We start from the raw sequence: 17,694 nt of genomic DNA on the forward strand, positions 1-17,694 counted from the left end.
CATTTAGGAGAAACTCGACAATTCTTGTGTCACTGTGGCCTGCAGGAGTTCTGGTTTATATTTGGATTTAGCAGTTCTTGTTCTTCATGAAGGAGCGATCTCTCCTTCTCTCATTTCTCCTTGAAATAGGATAAAAAAGCGTTTATCCAGAGGGATGTTCCATGCAGGAATCACACTCTGAGCAGGTCACAGCTGGGTGACTCTCTTTGCCCAGCTCTCCTGTTTCCCACTGAATTCCATGAAGGAATTAGGAGATTTGTTCTTTTCCCTCATGAAATATTTCCTGTCTCACAGGACTGAGCTGCACTCCTCCTCACTCAGGTGCTTTGGGCAAATTCACTGTTCTGCTTCTCCAGATCCCCTCCCAAACCCAAAGGAAAAGAAAGGAATTCTGTCAATACCTTTCACTAAATTTGATTTTCCTTCCCGTCCCTTTCCCCTCGTGCTCTGCATTGGCAATGTGGGACATGCAATGCAATTAAGGAACAACTCAGTTCATTAAAAGCCACAGCAAAGCTCTGGATTTTGGGATTGACTCCCAGGAGCGCCTTGGAGCAATCCCACAGCGCCCTTTGGAGCTGTGCTTGGACAGCCCCACACCAAACGAGGATGATGAAATCTTCCATGGCACAAACGTGCTGCTGGATAAATCCAGAATTAGGAGGGCTCTTCCTAAAAGCCTCTGCCTGGAGAATGAGGGGATATTGGGATTTAGTGGGAAAAGAAACAAAGCTGGGAAAACCCTTCATGGGCTGCTCATAAATGAGGAGCACAGGGGAATTGAAGATGGAGGGAGAGACCCAACTTCCTTGTTCAGCATCTGACTCTGGTTTATTCATCAATCAATCACTTTTTATAACCGTGTTAATTAAGTTCATGCATATTGCAAACCCGAGCTCACAATAGGTCAGAGATAACACACCAACCCCTCCTTATGTTTCCAATACCAAGATTTGGGTTCTCAAAATTATTTTTGCTTTCCCAAAACAGCCAAAGATAGAATATCTACTTGTTATGAGAAAGCTGCCTGAGAACTCTGGTATGCAAGGTTCTCAAGGCCTTCATGTTTGTCACTTTTACTTGTAATTAAAAACAACCTGAGAACCTCTGCTGTTTACAGAAACAGGCTGTGAGAATTTTACTCCTCACAGCTGCCTTCCGAGCCATTTCTGAAAAAATCTCCAACACAGGGGTGGCACTGAGGGATTGCTGACAGGGAATTTAAATTCAGCCCATCCGAGGGCAATCCTGGCTTTGGGTGCAGTGTCAGTGCCATGGGAAGGAGCAGGGCTGTCCCTGAGGGGATAATTGCTGTGAAATCAGGTTTGTCTTGCATCTGTGTGGGAAAAGTTCATGCCCAAGGAGCATTTTTGGGACAGAAGTGAGGCCATGGGGCTTCCCTTGTGTTTTATCAGGTCACATTCCTGGTTTTCCATGTCTTTTCTCCTCCCAGACCACCTGCATTTTAGCAATCCTTGGTTTTTAATAATTTTCCACTCATTCCTCCAATTTTCCAGCAACATTCCTCTGTTTGATGTGTCCAGGCTCTGCTGCCCAAGGCCCCCTCCTGCCTCTGGGTGTTTGGTGGATGTTGATGGGATTGGGATGTGAAAATCTGCCCCAGGCAGGAATTTCCATGTCCTAAACGTTATCCCAGTTTTTATGCTGGCAGCTTCCAGGCAGAATTCCATCCTAACAATCAGTTTTATGCTGGCAGCTTCCAGGCAAAGCCTCTCTGTTTTGCACATCAGGACACAATAATTCCATTTTCCAATGCAGAATTCACAAACATCCTGTCCGCTTGTGTGTTGACACTGATTCCAAAAATGCCTCCTAAAATAAACCTGGAAGGGCCACATCAAAGAGGGACCTTGGCAAAATTTCCCCCAAAATAAACCTGCAAACAAAGCCCAGGCTGGGATGTTGGAATTGTTAATATTTTGTGTTGTTTCCTTGCTAAAAGATCTGTGAATTCAAGGTTTGTCATCTATTTATAAAGCATTTTCTCTCTCGGTGGTTTCAGTCCAGTGGATTTTAATTTGATTTATGAGTTATGGTTAAGCTAGGCTGGCTTTTCCTTCAGTTCTATGTCTATGTACAGGCAGTGCTGAAAAATTAATTAAATTATGCTGCCAATAATGATTACACTGATCCCTGGCATGGGATACCACCAGGAATGGGATGCTCCAAGAACTTTATTTAGAAATTATATAGAAATTATGTACATAAATTACATCCATAGCACATCGTGTTCTGTACAGGAAAATGAGATTTTTTTCCTCTGTTTATTGAGGTTTAGGAATCTGTCAGATATCCTGTTCTGTTCACACCATTGCTCTGGAGCTTCCTTCCATTTTCCTTCACTTCCAAGGAATTTTTGAATCATGGCCACTCCGTTTTTTCCATTTTTCATTGGTTTTTTGCAAAGGAATAATTGGTGTCACAAAATTCCCACCAGGGTGAATTTTTCTGGGTATTAATGCAGATTTCAACTGGTCAGATTTGCAGCTGTCAGCGCATTTGGTAGATTTATATTTCTTTAATTTATATACACAATATATATTATATATTATGTATATTACATACATATTATATAATTTAGAATAGATAATATAGAATATATAAAAATATATATGCACTATAATATATTTAATATATTATATAATATTAATTAATATATATAATAATTATAATATAATATATATAATTTATATATATATATTAAATTAATTTTAATTTAATATATATTTATTATATATATTAAATGTTATTTTAATTTACATATTTTAAATATATAAAATATTTTAATAAATTATTTAATAAATGTTTATTTTAATACATAATCTAAATACATATTTTATATATTCCAGTGGTGGAAACTGGGGAAAAACCTCTCTGCTTCCCTCTCCCAGTGCTCCACAAAGCAGAAACTTCAGGATTTGCATTCCCTGGTTTTCCCCCCGGGATTGCTGCAGTTGTTCATGACCCAAAAACACAAAAGATTCCAAAAAAAGGGATGGAAATATTGAGGGAAAGCTTTTGCTTCCCTCCTTTCTGGTTCCTCCATTTGGTGTTTGATTAAAAACCCCAAACCTGGTGTCTTTTTTTATGCAAAACACCTCAAGTTGGAAACAGTCAAACGTGAAAAGTGGAATTATCCCTAATTCTGTGTGGGATTGATCCCGAATTCCCTGTGGGATTTATTCTGAATTCCCTGTGGGATTAATTCTGAATTCCCTGTGGGATTTATTCTCAATTACCTGTGGGATTAATCCCCAATTCCCTGTGGGATTTATCCCGAATTTCTTGTGGGATTTATACCCAATTCCCTGTGGAATTTATCCCAATATCCCTGTGGAATTTATCCCAAATTCCCAGTGGGATTTATCCCCAATTCCCAGTGGAATTTATCCCAATATCCCTGTGGAATTGATCCCAATATCCCTGTGGGATTTATCCCAAATTCCCATGGGATTGATCCCAAATTCCCAGTGGAATTTATCCCAATATCCCTGTGGAATTTATCCCAAATTCCCAGTGGGATTGATCCCAAATTCCCTGTGGAATTTATCCCATTCCATGGATTTACAATATCCCGTGGATTGATCCCAAATTCCCAGTGGGATTGATCCCGAATTCCCTGTGGGATTTATACCAAATTCCTGTGGAATTTATCCAATATCCCTGTGGAATTTATCCCAATATCCCGTGGAATTGATCCCAATTCCCAGTGGGATTTATCCCCAGTTCCCAGTGGGATTTATCCCCAATTCCCTGTGGAATTTATCCCAATATCCCGGTGGGATTGATCCCAAATTCCCGTGGGATTGATCCCAAATTCCCAGTGGGATTTATCCCAATATCCCTGTGGAATTTATCCCAAATTCCCAGTGGGATTTATCCAAATTCCCTGTGGAATTTATCCCCAGTTCCCAGTGGGATTTATCCCAAATTCCCAGTGGGATTGATCCCAAATTCCCAGTGGGATTGATCCCAAATTCCCAGTGGGATTTCCAGCTCGTGGCATGTTCTGTGTCGATACCCAGACAAATTGCATGGAAATTATTTTATTTATTAGATGCCTTTCAAGGCTAAATGCCTGTTAGTCCTTGCAGAAAGAAACGAGCTGCAGGTTATTTTGGGCAATATTTGGTAAGAGAAAAACAGATTTTTCTCATAATTGATTTCACTGTAAAAAACCACGACGCTAAATCACCAAGAGTTGTTGTTTGAGTGGGTTCCTAGCTCGGTTTCCAAGAGAAAATCTGATTATTTCTTGGCCACCTACCTATGAAAACATTTTAACAGCTTTTTTGCTTGACCCTGTAGTTATGTATTTTATTTTAAATAATTCCTGTAAGCTGAGAAAGACTAAAGGGAAAACCACAGGAATCAGCAGGAAAAAGCATTTTCTCTCAAGCACATGCTCCTGGTGCATATAAAGTACAATTTAAAAAGATTTTAAGGAGTTTTATTCCGTCTCAGTCATACTCTCTAAATGTGGAGTGCTCAGAGTTTGGTTTTTAGGCCCAGCTGAGTTCACTGTTTATTTATTCTCTGTTTATTTGATATACTAAAGAACCACAGAATCATTTAGGTTGGAAAAAACCTTTCAGGTCATCAAGTACAATAAGATTTAGCAGATCATAAAGCCCCAAAATCTACAAAATACACTTTAATATTCAAAATTCATGGTGCAAAAATAGCGCAGTGGGAACCAGAGGTTGGGTAACAGTGTTTGGGCTCTGCTGGAAATCTGAGGCCCTAAATTCAAAGTTTTTATGGACTTTTAAGGAGAATAAAAGGAGGTTCTGTAAGAAAGGATGGAAACGACTGGGGCTGGGGGAGGAATGGGAGTGGGAGGGCTGTGCAGAGAGGCCAAGGGCAAAAGCACAGCAATGAGAAGTAAAAATAGCAGGATAAAGATCATTCTGGTACCAAAAAATAGCCTGTAGCTCCTCGTGTGCATGTGAAAGGGGAATGGTGACCAAAATAACCTCCGTGGAAAAAACTCCAGGATGGTTCCCCAGCAGCTCTCCGGAAAATCTGGGAGTGAGGAAACATCCCTTGTGAAACAGCTTTCTATCCATAAAACCCTGAGAAACTCCATTTTCATTCCTTAATTTCATTGCTGGGGTTAAATATTTCAATTTTCAGGTAGTTTCATCTGCAGGTCTTTAAAAGTATAATATGCCCTAATTGTATCCAGTGAAAACATTCATTGCATAATTTTGTGTTTGGATTCATTCACCCTCTGATTTCCACCTGATTTCCAGGCAGCAGAGTTTATTGCAGAGCTTTAGAAAACCAGATTAGAATATTATTTTAAGTGTCAGGAAGCATCAAGCATTTTATCATGATTTCCTGCAGTCGTTGCTCTTGCAAATTTGATTTCCCACTTCACTAAAACCCACTTGATGAAAATACTGCAGCCACGTGTTGGGGAAAGGGAGTTTATGGGCTCCAAAATTGGGATAAGGAGCTCAGAAATAGCCCTGATTCAATTTTCCTGGGCTTTTTTGCTGGTGTGTTTTGTTCTGCTGGAGCCTCTTAGGTGGGAAATGAAATTAAATATTTCCTTTAAAGCAGGATTTTCGCCTCCCAGAGCAGCACATTCATTTGCTCCCAGGATATTTTTGGGTTGAGAATCAGCAGCTCCTTAAGGTGAGGCTCAATCTCAGTGTTTATTTTGCAGGGGATTTTCTGCTCCCTAAAATGAGGCGGAATTGAAATAGCCAAGAAGGCCAAGCAAGGGAAAATAATCTGGTTTTGAGCTGCTGAGCTGGCACAAACTCCTGGGCAGGGATCAGCTCCAGGCTTTTCCTGGGGATTTGGACACTCCAGAAGGGCCATGGATGAGGCTTGGGAGGTTTTCATGTTTAGCACCTCTCCTTTCTTTTGGCCTCTTAGCAAAGCTCATCCTTAAAGGTGCCTCCCAAAATTCCCTTTCCTTGCTCTCCCAAAATTCCCTTTCCTTTAACTTCCCTTTAATCTCCCAGAATTCCCTTTCCTTTAACTTTCCTTAAATCTCCCAAAATTCCTTTTCCTTTAATTTTCCTTAAATCTTCTAAAATTCTCTTTTCTTTAACTTTCCTTAGATCTCCCAGAATTTCCTTTCCTTTAACTTCCCTTTAACCACCCAAAATTCCCTTTCCTTTAACTTTCCTTGAATCTCCCAAAATTCCCTTTCCTTTAACTTTCCTTGAATCTCCCAAAATTCCCTTTCCCTTAACTTTCCTTAAATCTCCCAACATTCCCTTTCCTTGTTCTCTCAAAATTCCCTTTCCTTTAACTTCCCTGAAATCTCCCCAAATTCCCTTTCCTTTAATTTCCCAAAATTCCCTTTCCTTTGACAAGCTCCTTGGTGCTCAGCCTTCCCTTTTGTCCCTTTTCCTTCCCCCAGACTCTCTCCCTCAGAAATGCCATTATTTGGCTGTACCATCCCGTTGGCTCCAAAATAAGTTTCTCACTCTTCTACACACCAGGTTTTTCCCCCCCTCTCAACATTTCCTGCTGGTATTTTATTTGTCTCCATTTAGATGAGTTTCTAGCACACCCACAAGATTCCCAAATCCTGTTTTTACCCTTTTTTTGCTCAGTGTTGGCAGCATTTCTTCGAACCTCAACGATTCTCTCAGATGTTGTTTTCTCATTCCCTGTTTGTGTCCCGCCGTCGGTCGTCAGGAAACAAACCCACTTTTTTTGGGGTGGAAAGTTGAAATTCCACGTTTTCCTGCCCAAAATTATCCTCTCACATTTTTTTGCCCCGATCTGTCGAGACACCTCAAGCTGTTGAGATTTTTATTTTTTTTCCATTCTGCTCTTCTCTGGTTTCACCGCAGTTCATCCCTTTAGTGTTTGCTTGCTCCAAGCATTGCTGGGAATAAATCTGGATTTCTTATTGAAATTTATTTATTCCAGCAGCTGGGATCAGGCAGTGCCTGCAGGGAAGGGGTTGTGGAGGTGGATTTAAAAGCAGCTGCACCTGGGGGTGATGTGCTGGGAGGCTTAGACATGGTTTGGTGCTCAGGTGTGGCAAACAGAGCTCGGGCAGAGATAACACCTGGGATACATCGCTCTGAGGGTAATCCTGCAGTTCTGGGGGATAAGAGGATGAGAGGAGAGGAGATTTAATGGTGCTCCCACTGCTTTCATCTGGAGATGTTCCCAGAACTGCCTGGCTGGGGTGGGAGTCCAGGAGTTTAGAGATTGGGAAGTGGGGCTCAGCCATGATCCTTGCCTTGGACAACTGTTAGGGAACTTTCTGGAAAATAATATGGAAAAACTGTCTGGAAAATGATGGAAAACCTGTGGACTAGGATTAGTTCTGGGGAGATGATCCAGGTGGAATAATGGGCAGGAAGAATCCCCACAGAGTTCCCCCATCCTGAGGGATGAAGTGAGGGAGCAGCAGCCTGTGAGGGACAGAGCAAGGCCCCAAAGAGCCCAGGGACTCTGGGGAGAAATATTTATGATTTTATGAAATATGAAATATGCTGAGTGACAGCAAAACATGTGGTAAAACCCTCTGGAAAATGATGGAAAATCTGGACAGTTCTGTGGAGATGATCCAGGTGGAATAATGGGCAGTAGGGGAAAAATCCCCACAGAGTTGTGAGGGAGCAGCAGCGTGTGAGGGGCAGAGCAAGGCCCCAAAGAGCCCAGGGACTCTGGGGAGAAATATTAATGATTTTGGGAGATGATAAATCAATGCCTGAGTGACAGCAAAACATGTGGAAAAACCCTCTGGAAAATGATGGAAAATCTGGACAGTTCTGTGGAGATGATCCAGGTGGAATAATGGGCAGGAAGAATCCCCACAGAGTTGTGAGGGAGCAGCAGCATGTGAGGGACAGAGCAAGGCCCCAAAGAAACCAGGGACTCTGGGGAGAAATATTAATGATTTTGGGAGATGATAAATCAATGCCTGAGTGACAGCAAAACATAGGGAAAAACCCTCTGGAAAATGATGGAAAATCTGGTGGAGTGGGAACAGTTCTGTGGGGATGATCCAGGTGGAATAATGGGCAGGAAGAATCCCCACAGAGTTCCCCCATCCTGAGGGATGAAGTGAGGGAGCAGCACCAAAGAGCCCAGAGACTCTGGGGAGAAATATTTATGATTTTGGGAAATGATAAATCAATGCCTGAGTGACAGCAAAACATGTGGAAAAGCCCTCTGGAAAATGATGGAAAATCTGGTGGAGTGGGAACAGTTCTGTAGAAATTATCCAGGTGGAATAATGGGCAGTAGGGGAAAAATCCCCACAGAGTTGTGAGGGAGCAGCAGCGTGTGAGGGACAGAGCATGGCAACAGAGCCCAGGGACTTTGGGGAGAAATATTAATGATTTTGGGAGATGATAAATCAATGCCTGAGTGACAGCAAAACACTGATTTGCTAGCAGCTGTTTTTCTGGGAAATGAACTTGATCTCCCCAGCTTCCACCTCAGAGACCTGGCTCAGGACTTGTTCACCAACACGGCATGAAAACCCAACCAGCCCCTGGGATATCTTGGGTTTTCTGTGAATTTCAGATTTGTTTTTCTTCTGAAACCTTGGCTCAGGTTTGCTTAAATTTCTGTTTAAACTCCTGGAAGTGAAAGGTTGAATATTTTTGGGAACGTTGCCAAAATATTAAGCTGTGCTTCGCGAGTTGCTTCGCTCCACGCTCCCGATAAAAGGTATTTGCTTTTTGTTGTCTCAAGGCTTGCCATGAAATCTGAAAACTCCAGGCTGTGTCACTTTAATATACAAACACTCCAAGCAATACAAAAGCCTTAAAATCAAAGCTGTGCTGTTATCTCTTCAGAGCAGGAGCTTTTTCAAGGAGCTTCTAATGCAAGAGCAGAATCACTCCCAGTTGCTGCTTTGAAGTTTTTTATAGTGTGCTATCATGGACCTTTAATCCCTGCTGGGGCTGCTCTTAAAAATAGGAGGAAATTGCAAAGTGAAGCAGTAAAGGGAAAGAAACATCTTGGACATTTATTCAGCCTCCCTTGGGAGAGGGACTGGTGCTGTCCCCGTGAGAGGAAACCTCGTCAGGGCTGTCACTTGGAATGGCCCTGTCTGGGTGCCCTGCAGCCTGGCCAGGAGTAAAGATATTAAAAAATATGTAATAAAATATATAATAAAAGATATAAAATCTGCTCAGTTATGGCTGAAACACTCTGGTGTCACCCAGAGGGTCAGTGCTGGAGGTCCCAGCTTGTGGCAGGAACTGTTTATTCCCCTTTTCCCCCTCAGCTGCATAATTCCCTGCTCAGCCCCCCATTCTCCATCCGTTCAGAGATGAAAATAGCTGGGAACCTCCTTGACCTTCTCCTTTGATAATAAGTGTAATTAACAACCCAAACGAGCTGCAGAAACACAATGACTGTGTACCATCTTATTTAATTAAACTGTGTTTCAGGAAAATTTCCTTTAAATGACCATTTAAAGGAAAAGATTTCCAATCTTTTGGAAGGATTTCCCTGGCATTGAATCACTGGGGTTGGAAAAGATTTCCAAGACCATGGAGTCCAGCCTGGGCCTGATCCCCACCTTGTTACCAACTCAGGGCATTGAGTGCCACCTCCAGGTGTTCTTTAAACATATTTGGTTTCATCTTTCTTTTTACTGACTTCCATTTTACTTGATGCCTCAGGTTTGAGCTTTTCTATGTTTCACGTTCTGTGCTGCTTTAGTGTGTGGGTCTGGGTTCACATTCAGGGATGGTGAGCTCTGTGCACAGAGCAGGGAGACAAAACAATTCCTGCTCCAGCTGGGCACCAAGGACAAATGACCCAAATCTCAGCCCAGGAGCACAAACCCCGTGGGCTGCAGAGAGAAAAACAAGCAGGGTGGGACTGCCTGGGCTAAAGCTGGGATGGGACAATGAACTGCAAGGTGCAAATGGAGCAGAACTGATCCCAGGGACAGAGCCCGGGAGCGCTCGTGCATTTTGGGGCCATTTTGGGTCATCTTGGGTGCAGCCCTGGCTGGGCTCTGGTGCTGCCCAAGGTGGATCCATGGAGGAGATGCTTTGGATAAATCCCTGCTTTATTCTGGGACTCAGCCTCTGCTCTGGGGCATCACACTCTCTGTTCTCCCTTCCATCAGTGTCTATCTCCCTCCTTTTTTTCCTACATCTGCCTCCTCCCTCCTTATTTTCCCATCTTTTGGAATGATCTCCTCATGAACTTGAGGAATATGAGCAAAAACACCTCCAGACCATTCCCTGCTCCCCACCTGCCCAATAACCAGAGAAGTTCTGATCCCAAAAATCCTTTTTTTAATCCTTTAAATGTACATTTTTGGAGGGAAGCAGGAATAACATCCAGGCACTGCTGTTTGTCCTTACTGGGCCTGATTTATGTCCCTCCTGCTCTCGGGGGTGCAGCTCTCAGAGTTTGTGTTCTGAAATGCCTCCAGAAAAGGAACAGGCCTTGGAAACTATTTATGGATTGGAATTGGCTGCTGTTCTACTTAATGAAGTCCCTGTCTTTGAGCCTCTGCCATTTAATTAAGTGCTTTATATAATTACTGTGTGACATCAATTCTGTCCACTCGGGGAGGTTTGTCTGCTCCTCCTGAAGGAGGTGTTTTATTTAATGGCAGTTTCTGGGTCCTGCTGCAGCTGAATTCCAGGGCAGCCGGGTGGGATCCTGAGATCCTGATCTGGTTATTCTGTTTTGTCTTGGTCACTGATGTGCCCGAAATTTCTCTGATTCCTCCTGGTTTTAGGAAAAGGAGCTGTGGCACCACAACCAAAGCACCTCAGAGCCTTCGCATCCTCACCTCTCTCAGCTCATCAGAGGGAAACTTTCCTTCTGTGGAAAAAAAAAAATAAATAAACCTTTTCCCCCATTTTTTAAATTGGATTCCCCATTTTTTATTCTAATTTCCCCTTTTTTTTATTGTTTTCTTAAACCCTCAGATACCCTCTATTTTCTACCTTTTTACTACCTTTTTTCATTGTAATTCTCCCCCCTTTTTTATTGTTTTCTTAAACCCTCAGATACCCTCTATTTTCTACCTTTTTACTACCTTTTTTCATTGTAATTCTCCCCCTTTTTTATCGTTTTCTTAAACCCTCAGATACTCTCTGAATTCTCAAATTCCGGCTATAACAAGCAGGATTTTCCATGGACAATTCCCAAATTAGTTCCCCCAATCAATCATTATTCCCCCCCTGTTTATACACTTGGGATTTCAGGAGCCTTTTTAAGCGCTGAGCGCTGCCACAATCTCGTTTTTCAGCTGCTTATCACCCCCATGATCCCCAAAATCTCCTTTTCTGGCAGCCTGTTGCTCCAGGAGAGGACACAAAAGTTTGCTTTATTCTGGATTGGTTTTACAAAACCAGGAATGTGGCTTGCGCAAGTGTTTTCCTGACTGGGAAATGGGAAATAATTGGGATTTCGTGGATCATACCTGTGTCCCTGCTGGGCACAGGGAGAACGGAATTTATCATTTTTCCATCTTGTTGGCTTCCTTGCTCCTGGTTCATTATTCAGGTCAATACCGTGGATTTTTCAGGCCCAAAGGGAAGAGGGCAGGACCTCAGAAAATAACCATAATTACATCGAACCAGGGCTCATGGAACCTGCAGAAATTTTAATTCCTGAAGGAAAAGGGGGATTGCAGCTTTTCCCTGTTAACCCTTCGTGTGCGGGGTTTGTCCCAGGTGGGGAAGGACAGGGTTGGCTCCCAGTGGTGTCTCCATCCCTGGATTTCTCTGGAAAAAAGAGAAATAAAACCAAAAGGTTTTATCTCATCTCATCTCCTCACAGCTCTGGGTGGAACACCAGGCCAATTATTCATTTAATTTCTTAACAGACAATTTTTAAGGTCACACTTCAATGGAAACTTCAGGGTTGTTCCCAAATTGGGTTTATCTGGAGTAGGAAAAGCCTTCGCAGATCCCCAAGGGACAACATCTCCTGCTCCAGGAGCTCTCCTGCTTCCCTCAGGGGATTCCTGGCTGGGGAAGGCAAAATGAGAATATTTTCTACATTGACACTCTGCTGCTATTTGGAGTTTCTGTGTGTTTGCTGCTTGCCCAGCTTTGGGGTTGTGCTGGGTGGAATCACAGCAATATTCCATTTAAAGGGTGGGAGACAGCTTTGGGAGCAGCTGGTGAGCACTGCTGGCATTCTAAGCAGCTGAAAACTGAATTTTTGGGTTTTTTTTTTTTGACTGAATCTTCCCAGTTCTTGGCTTGTGCTTGGCACAAAGTGAAGTCTCTAAATCAGGAAGGACCATTTAGGCTAAAATAAAAATATTCCACTGCTCTCCCTGAGTGCTGGGAGGGAGAGAACAATGGCGCAGAAAGACGAATGCTTCTTGCTCTTTAATTGACTCTAATAGGCTATAAATACATTTTTTCCCTCAGCAGAATGAAAGGCTTCTGGTAAAACTGGATTTTCACTCTAAAAACCAACCCCCTGCTCTCTGGAAAAGCTTCTGCACAGAGCCACCTGTGGGAATCCCCTGGAGTCGTTTTAAGGCATTTGAATTCCTAATAAAAGCTTTCAGTTCAGGGGCGCAGGGTTGCAGAGTTGGAAATGTCATTTTCGAGTTGAGTCATTTTTGCAAACCTCCTTTTTTTTTATTTTTTTTTTTTTATTTTACCTTCAGTGTTAACTGGATGAGCTCAGTAAAACCCAAAATGCAGCATTTTGCTGGATCAAAATGAGCAGTTCAGCGCCTGTGTAAATTTTTTTGGGTTTATGGCACTCTCACCATTATTTTTATTGCTTTTCCTCTCATTTCTGCCTGTTTGTGCCAATATTAAAAATGATCCCTTTTGCTTCGATTTGATTACAGGGATATAAGAAAATGTTTCATTTAATCCTGCTTTGGGTGAAATATTCACATCTGGCCTTGCAATGCAATCCCTGCTCACAAAATTTAGGAAATAAATTGCAATTTGGGTTTTTCCTGGGTTTTTCTGCATTGTTACCTGGTAATGGCCAAGTCTTTTCAGTACTTTTTTTTTTTACAGACCTTCATTTCATATTCAGCTCATCTCCGCTAATAGTTCCACCCAATTAGCATCAAAATCAGGTGAAATCTTGACATCCCTAATTTATTTTTATTTTTAGCGCTTCAATCGCACCTGTTTTGCTTTGTGCCTTTAACTGAACGGTGCCCTGTGATAAATTCAAATATTGAATTTGAATATCAGACAGTGACATCCTTTCCTTGCAGTTTTGGTCACAATTTCTGAGCCTCTCCCATTTTTGGGGCTCCATCTCCCATTTTTGGCATTTCTGACAGATTTCCCCACCAATCCTCGTTTTTCTCCTAAAAGAGGCAATGATTGACTCCCTAATTAACACTCAGGGTTTGTGCGTGTGCAATTTAGATGCTGATGCTTTTTGCTGCAGGAATAATTCCTTCGCCATCATTATTGCTGATATTTTTAATTTTGGGGGTGTACGTGTGGTTGTCAGAGCAAAAAAATTCAGGGTGGGATAACCCAGCTGGGATTTGGTATTTCCATATAAAATACGGGAAATTTGGTGACTCCACAGCCTCTCAGGGCAGCCAGAAAAATAAAGGTTTTATTTAAGTTTTGATGGAATTTCCTGCATTTCAGTCCGTGCCCGTTCAGGATAAACAGGAAATTATTGGCTTGGTGTTAAAATTAAAATTAAATTAAATTTTAAATTAATTAAAATTGAAATTCTCCTGTGACTTCTCCAATCTCTGATGGAATTATTGATAAATGATTGATAAATCCAGAGGAACTGCACTCATTTGCTGGGGGGGCACCTGCAAATAATTTGGAATTAATAAATCCAACAACAATTCTAAATATTTAACAAATCCAACCACAATTCTAAACATTTAATAAATCCAACCACAATTCTAAATATTTAATAAATCCAAGCACAATTCTAAACATTTAATAAATCCAACCACAATTCTTAATATTTAACAAATCCAACCACAATTCTAAACATTTAATAAATCCAAGCACAATTCTAATATTGCACAGCGTGGTCTAAAGGAAAATTTAGGGAAAATTAAGGAAAATTAGAATTCAGGAAAATTAAACGCAAATTCCTGAATTTGAGATAAAATAATCCATGTACAATGTGCCTTCTGGCCTTCCTGGGAAAAAAACAGCTCTTAAATGTAATGTTCATTAATAATGAATTAATTAATTGCCCCATTAAATTTCGAATAAAAAAATTCAGAATAAGCACATGAAATTTGACTCCACTTTACCAATTGGCGCTCAAAAATTTCGAATAAAAAATTCAGAATAAACACGTGAAATTTGACTCCACTTTACCAACCGGCGCTCAAAAATTTCGAATAAAAAATTCAGAATAAGCACATGAAATTTAATTCCACTTTACCAATTGGTGCTTTCAAATTTAGAATAAAATATTCAGAATAAACACGTGAAATTTGACTCCACTTTACCAACCGGCGCTCAAAAATTTCGAATAAAAAATTCAGAATAAGCACATTAAATTTGACTCCACTTTACCAATCGATGGTTAAAATTTTAGAATGAAAATTTAGAATAAAAAAAATCAGAATAAACACATTAAATTTGACTCCACTTTACCAATCGATGGTTAAAATTTTAGAATGAAAATTTAGAATAAAAAAATTCAGAACAAACACGTGAAATTTGACTCCACTTTACCAATTGGTGCTTTCAAATTTAGAATAAAAAATTCAGAATAAACACGTGAAATTTGACTCCACTTTACCAATCGATGGTTAAAATTTTAGAGTGAAAATTCAGAATAAAAAATTCAGAACAAACACATGAAATTTGACTCCACTTTACCAACCGACGGTTAAAATTTTAGAGTGAAAATTCAGAATAAAAAACTCAGAACAAACATGTGAAATTTGACTCCACTTTACCAATTGGTGCTTTCAAATTTAGAATAAAATATTCAGAATAAACACGTGAAATTTGACTCCACTTTACCAACCAGCGCTCAAAAATTTCGAATAAAAATTCAGAATAAACACATTAAATTTGACTCCACTTTACCAACCGGCGCTCAAAAATTTCGAATAAAAAATTCAGAACAAACACATTAAATTTGACTCCACTTTACCAACCGGCGCTCAAAAATTTCGAATAAAAAATTCAGAATAAGCACATTAAATTTGATTTCGCGTTTCCGCGTGGCGCCGTAAGATTCCGATGAAACCCCTGCGATGTGCGGGTGGCCCTGGGCAGTGTGTGTGCAGTGTGTGTGCAGTGTGTGTGCAGCGCGGGGGCTCTCCGGGTAATTATTTACGCTAATTAATACCTTGATGAAGGTAATTAACGCTTTGTTAATTGCGGCGCAGTCGGCGGCGGAGTACGTGAAGGCGCGGCTGCCCGAGGTGCTGAAGCAGCACCTGCAGGACTACGAGCGGGACAAGGAGAACAGCGTGCTGTCCTACCAGAGCATCCTGGAGCAGCAGATCCTCTCCATCGACAGGGAGATGCTCGAGAAGCTCGCCGTCTCCTACGACGAGGCAGGTACGGCCGGCCTGCTCAAAATTCTCCTTTTTCTGCCCCAAAAAATGGCGCTTTTCTCCAAACCCCTTCAATTTTTGTCCTTGGTTTTGTGGGATGTTTCTCCCTTCTCAGGTGCTTCCTCGTATTTTTCTGCTCAAAAAATGGCTCATTTCCCCAAACACCTTGTGCAGGTTGAGTCTTTCTCCTTGTTTTGTGAAATGTTTGTTTCTCCTCAGGTGATTCCTCATAATTCTCATTTTTCTGCCCCAAAAAATGGCTCTTTTTCAGTCCTTCCCTGAACACCTTGTGTGGGTTGAGCTTTTGTCCTTGTTTTCTTGGAATGTTTGTTCCTCCCAAACTGGTTCCTCACAATTCTCATTTTTCTGCCCCAAAAAATGGCTCTTTTCCCCAAACACCTTCAGCTTTTGTCCTTGTGTTTATGAGATGTGTGCTCCTCTTGAAGTGGTTCCTCACAATTCTCATTTTTCTGCCCCAAAAATGGCTCATTTCTCCAAATCCCCTGTGCAGGTTGAGCTTTTCGTTCTTGTTTTTGTTCCTCCTTAGGTGGTTCCTCATAATTCTCATTTTTCTGCCCCAAAAATGGCTCTTTTCCCCAAACACCTTCAGCTTTTGTCCTTGTTTTTGTGGAATGTGTGTTCCTCCCAAAGTGGTTCCTCATAATTCTCATTTTCCTGCCCCAAACATGGCTCATTTCCCCAAGCTCCTTCAACTTTTCTCCTTGTTTTCTTGGAATGTTTGTTCCTCCCAAAGTGGTTCCTCACAATTCTCATTTTTCTGCCCCAAAAAATTGGCTTGTTTTCCCAAACCTCCTGTGCAGGTTGAGCTTTTTGTCCTCATTTTTGTTCCTCCTTAGGTGGGTCCTCATAATTCTCATTTTCCTGCCCCAAAAATCACTCTTTTCCCCAAGCACCTTCAACTTTTCTCCTTCTTTTGTGAAATGTTTGTCCCCCCTGAAGTGGTTCCTCACAATTCTCATTTTATTGCCCCAAAAATGGCTCATTTCCCCAAACTGCCTGTGCAGGTTGAGCTTTTTGTCCTCATTTTTTTAAATGTTTGTTCTTCCTCAAGTGGTTCCTTAGAATTCTCAATTTTCTGCCCCAAAAACCTCACTTGTTTCCCCAAAACCCCTTCAACTTTTCTCATTGTTTTCTGAAATGTGGTTCCTCATAATTCTCATTTTCCTGCCCCAAAAGTTCCTCGTTTCCCCCAATATCTTGAATTTTTGTTCTTGTTTTTGGGAAATGTTTGTTCCTACTGATGTGGTTCCTTAGAATTCTCATTTTCCTGCCCCAAAAATTGCTCATTTTTAATCCTTCCCCAAACACCTTCAACTTTTGTCCTTGTTTTTGTGGAATGTGTGTTTCTCCTGAAATGGTTCCTCACATTTCTCATTTTCCTGCCCCAAAAATTGCTCATTTTTAATCCTTCCCCAAACCCCTTCAACTTTTGTCCTCATTTTTGTAAATATTTGTTCCTCCTGAAATTATTCCTTATAATTCTCCTTTTACTGCTCCCAAAAAAATTATTCATTTCCAGTCTTTCCCCAGTCCCCTTGTGCAGGTTGAGCTTTTATTTTCATTTTTGTGAAATATTTGTTTTTCCTGTCCCGGGCTGGCAGGAGCTGAGGGGACACTTCTGGCAGCTTTTTTTCTCTGCTGTTAATTATTTTAATTATTTTAATTATTTTAATTATTTCCTGTGTCTCTCCATTGGCACCCCCTGGATTTTGCTCTTTTCCCCCTTCGCAAATTCCTGATTTTTGGCCTTTCCAAAATCTGATTTTTACCCTGACACGAGGCCAAACCCAGGCAGTTTTTGGGGCTTTTTGAACAGAGAACTCCCAGTTTGCAGATCTGACACTTTTCCTGGCATTTTGTTCCCAGAAATGCCTTTTAAATCCTTTTATAAAATAAACCTCACACCAGGAGCTTGGCCTGTGGGTTCTCAAAGGCCAGCACGGGTCAAAATGAGGGTGCAGAATTTTTCTTTCATCACATATGGCTTGCTTTTAATAATGCACAAAAAATAAGCTTCAAAATATCAACCTCTGTTGATTTTTCTCACACAGAATTTGCCAAAATCCTGGGGTTTTTTTGGTTTTTTTTTGTTTTTTTTGCATTAGTTTGGTCATTCCAGCTCCTCTCCACTTATTTTCATTTAAAGCAGTTTGTTAGGGAGGAGAAAATGCAAGGAAATCACTGATTCC

At 41.2% G+C, this 17,694-nt stretch overlaps 1 protein-coding gene across 1 annotated transcript in view; it reads left to right on the forward strand.

The window, feature by feature from the left end:
- The window catches only part of PPM1L (protein phosphatase, Mg2+/Mn2+ dependent 1L), a 63,860-nt gene that overhangs the window by 34,926 nt on the left and 11,240 nt on the right, over window positions 1-17,694 (forward strand). The window contains exon 2 of the mRNA XM_064721005.1: window positions 15,314-15,488. Within this exon, the coding sequence (XP_064577075.1) occupies window positions 15,314-15,488 (175 nt within the window). The remainder of the gene's footprint in view (window positions 1-15,313; window positions 15,489-17,694) is intronic.

Source organism: Zonotrichia leucophrys, chromosome 9 (assembly GCF_028769735.1).
Source record: "Zonotrichia leucophrys gambelii isolate GWCS_2022_RI chromosome 9, RI_Zleu_2.0, whole genome shotgun sequence".
Lineage (NCBI taxonomy): Eukaryota > Metazoa > Chordata > Aves > Passeriformes > Passerellidae > Zonotrichia > Zonotrichia leucophrys.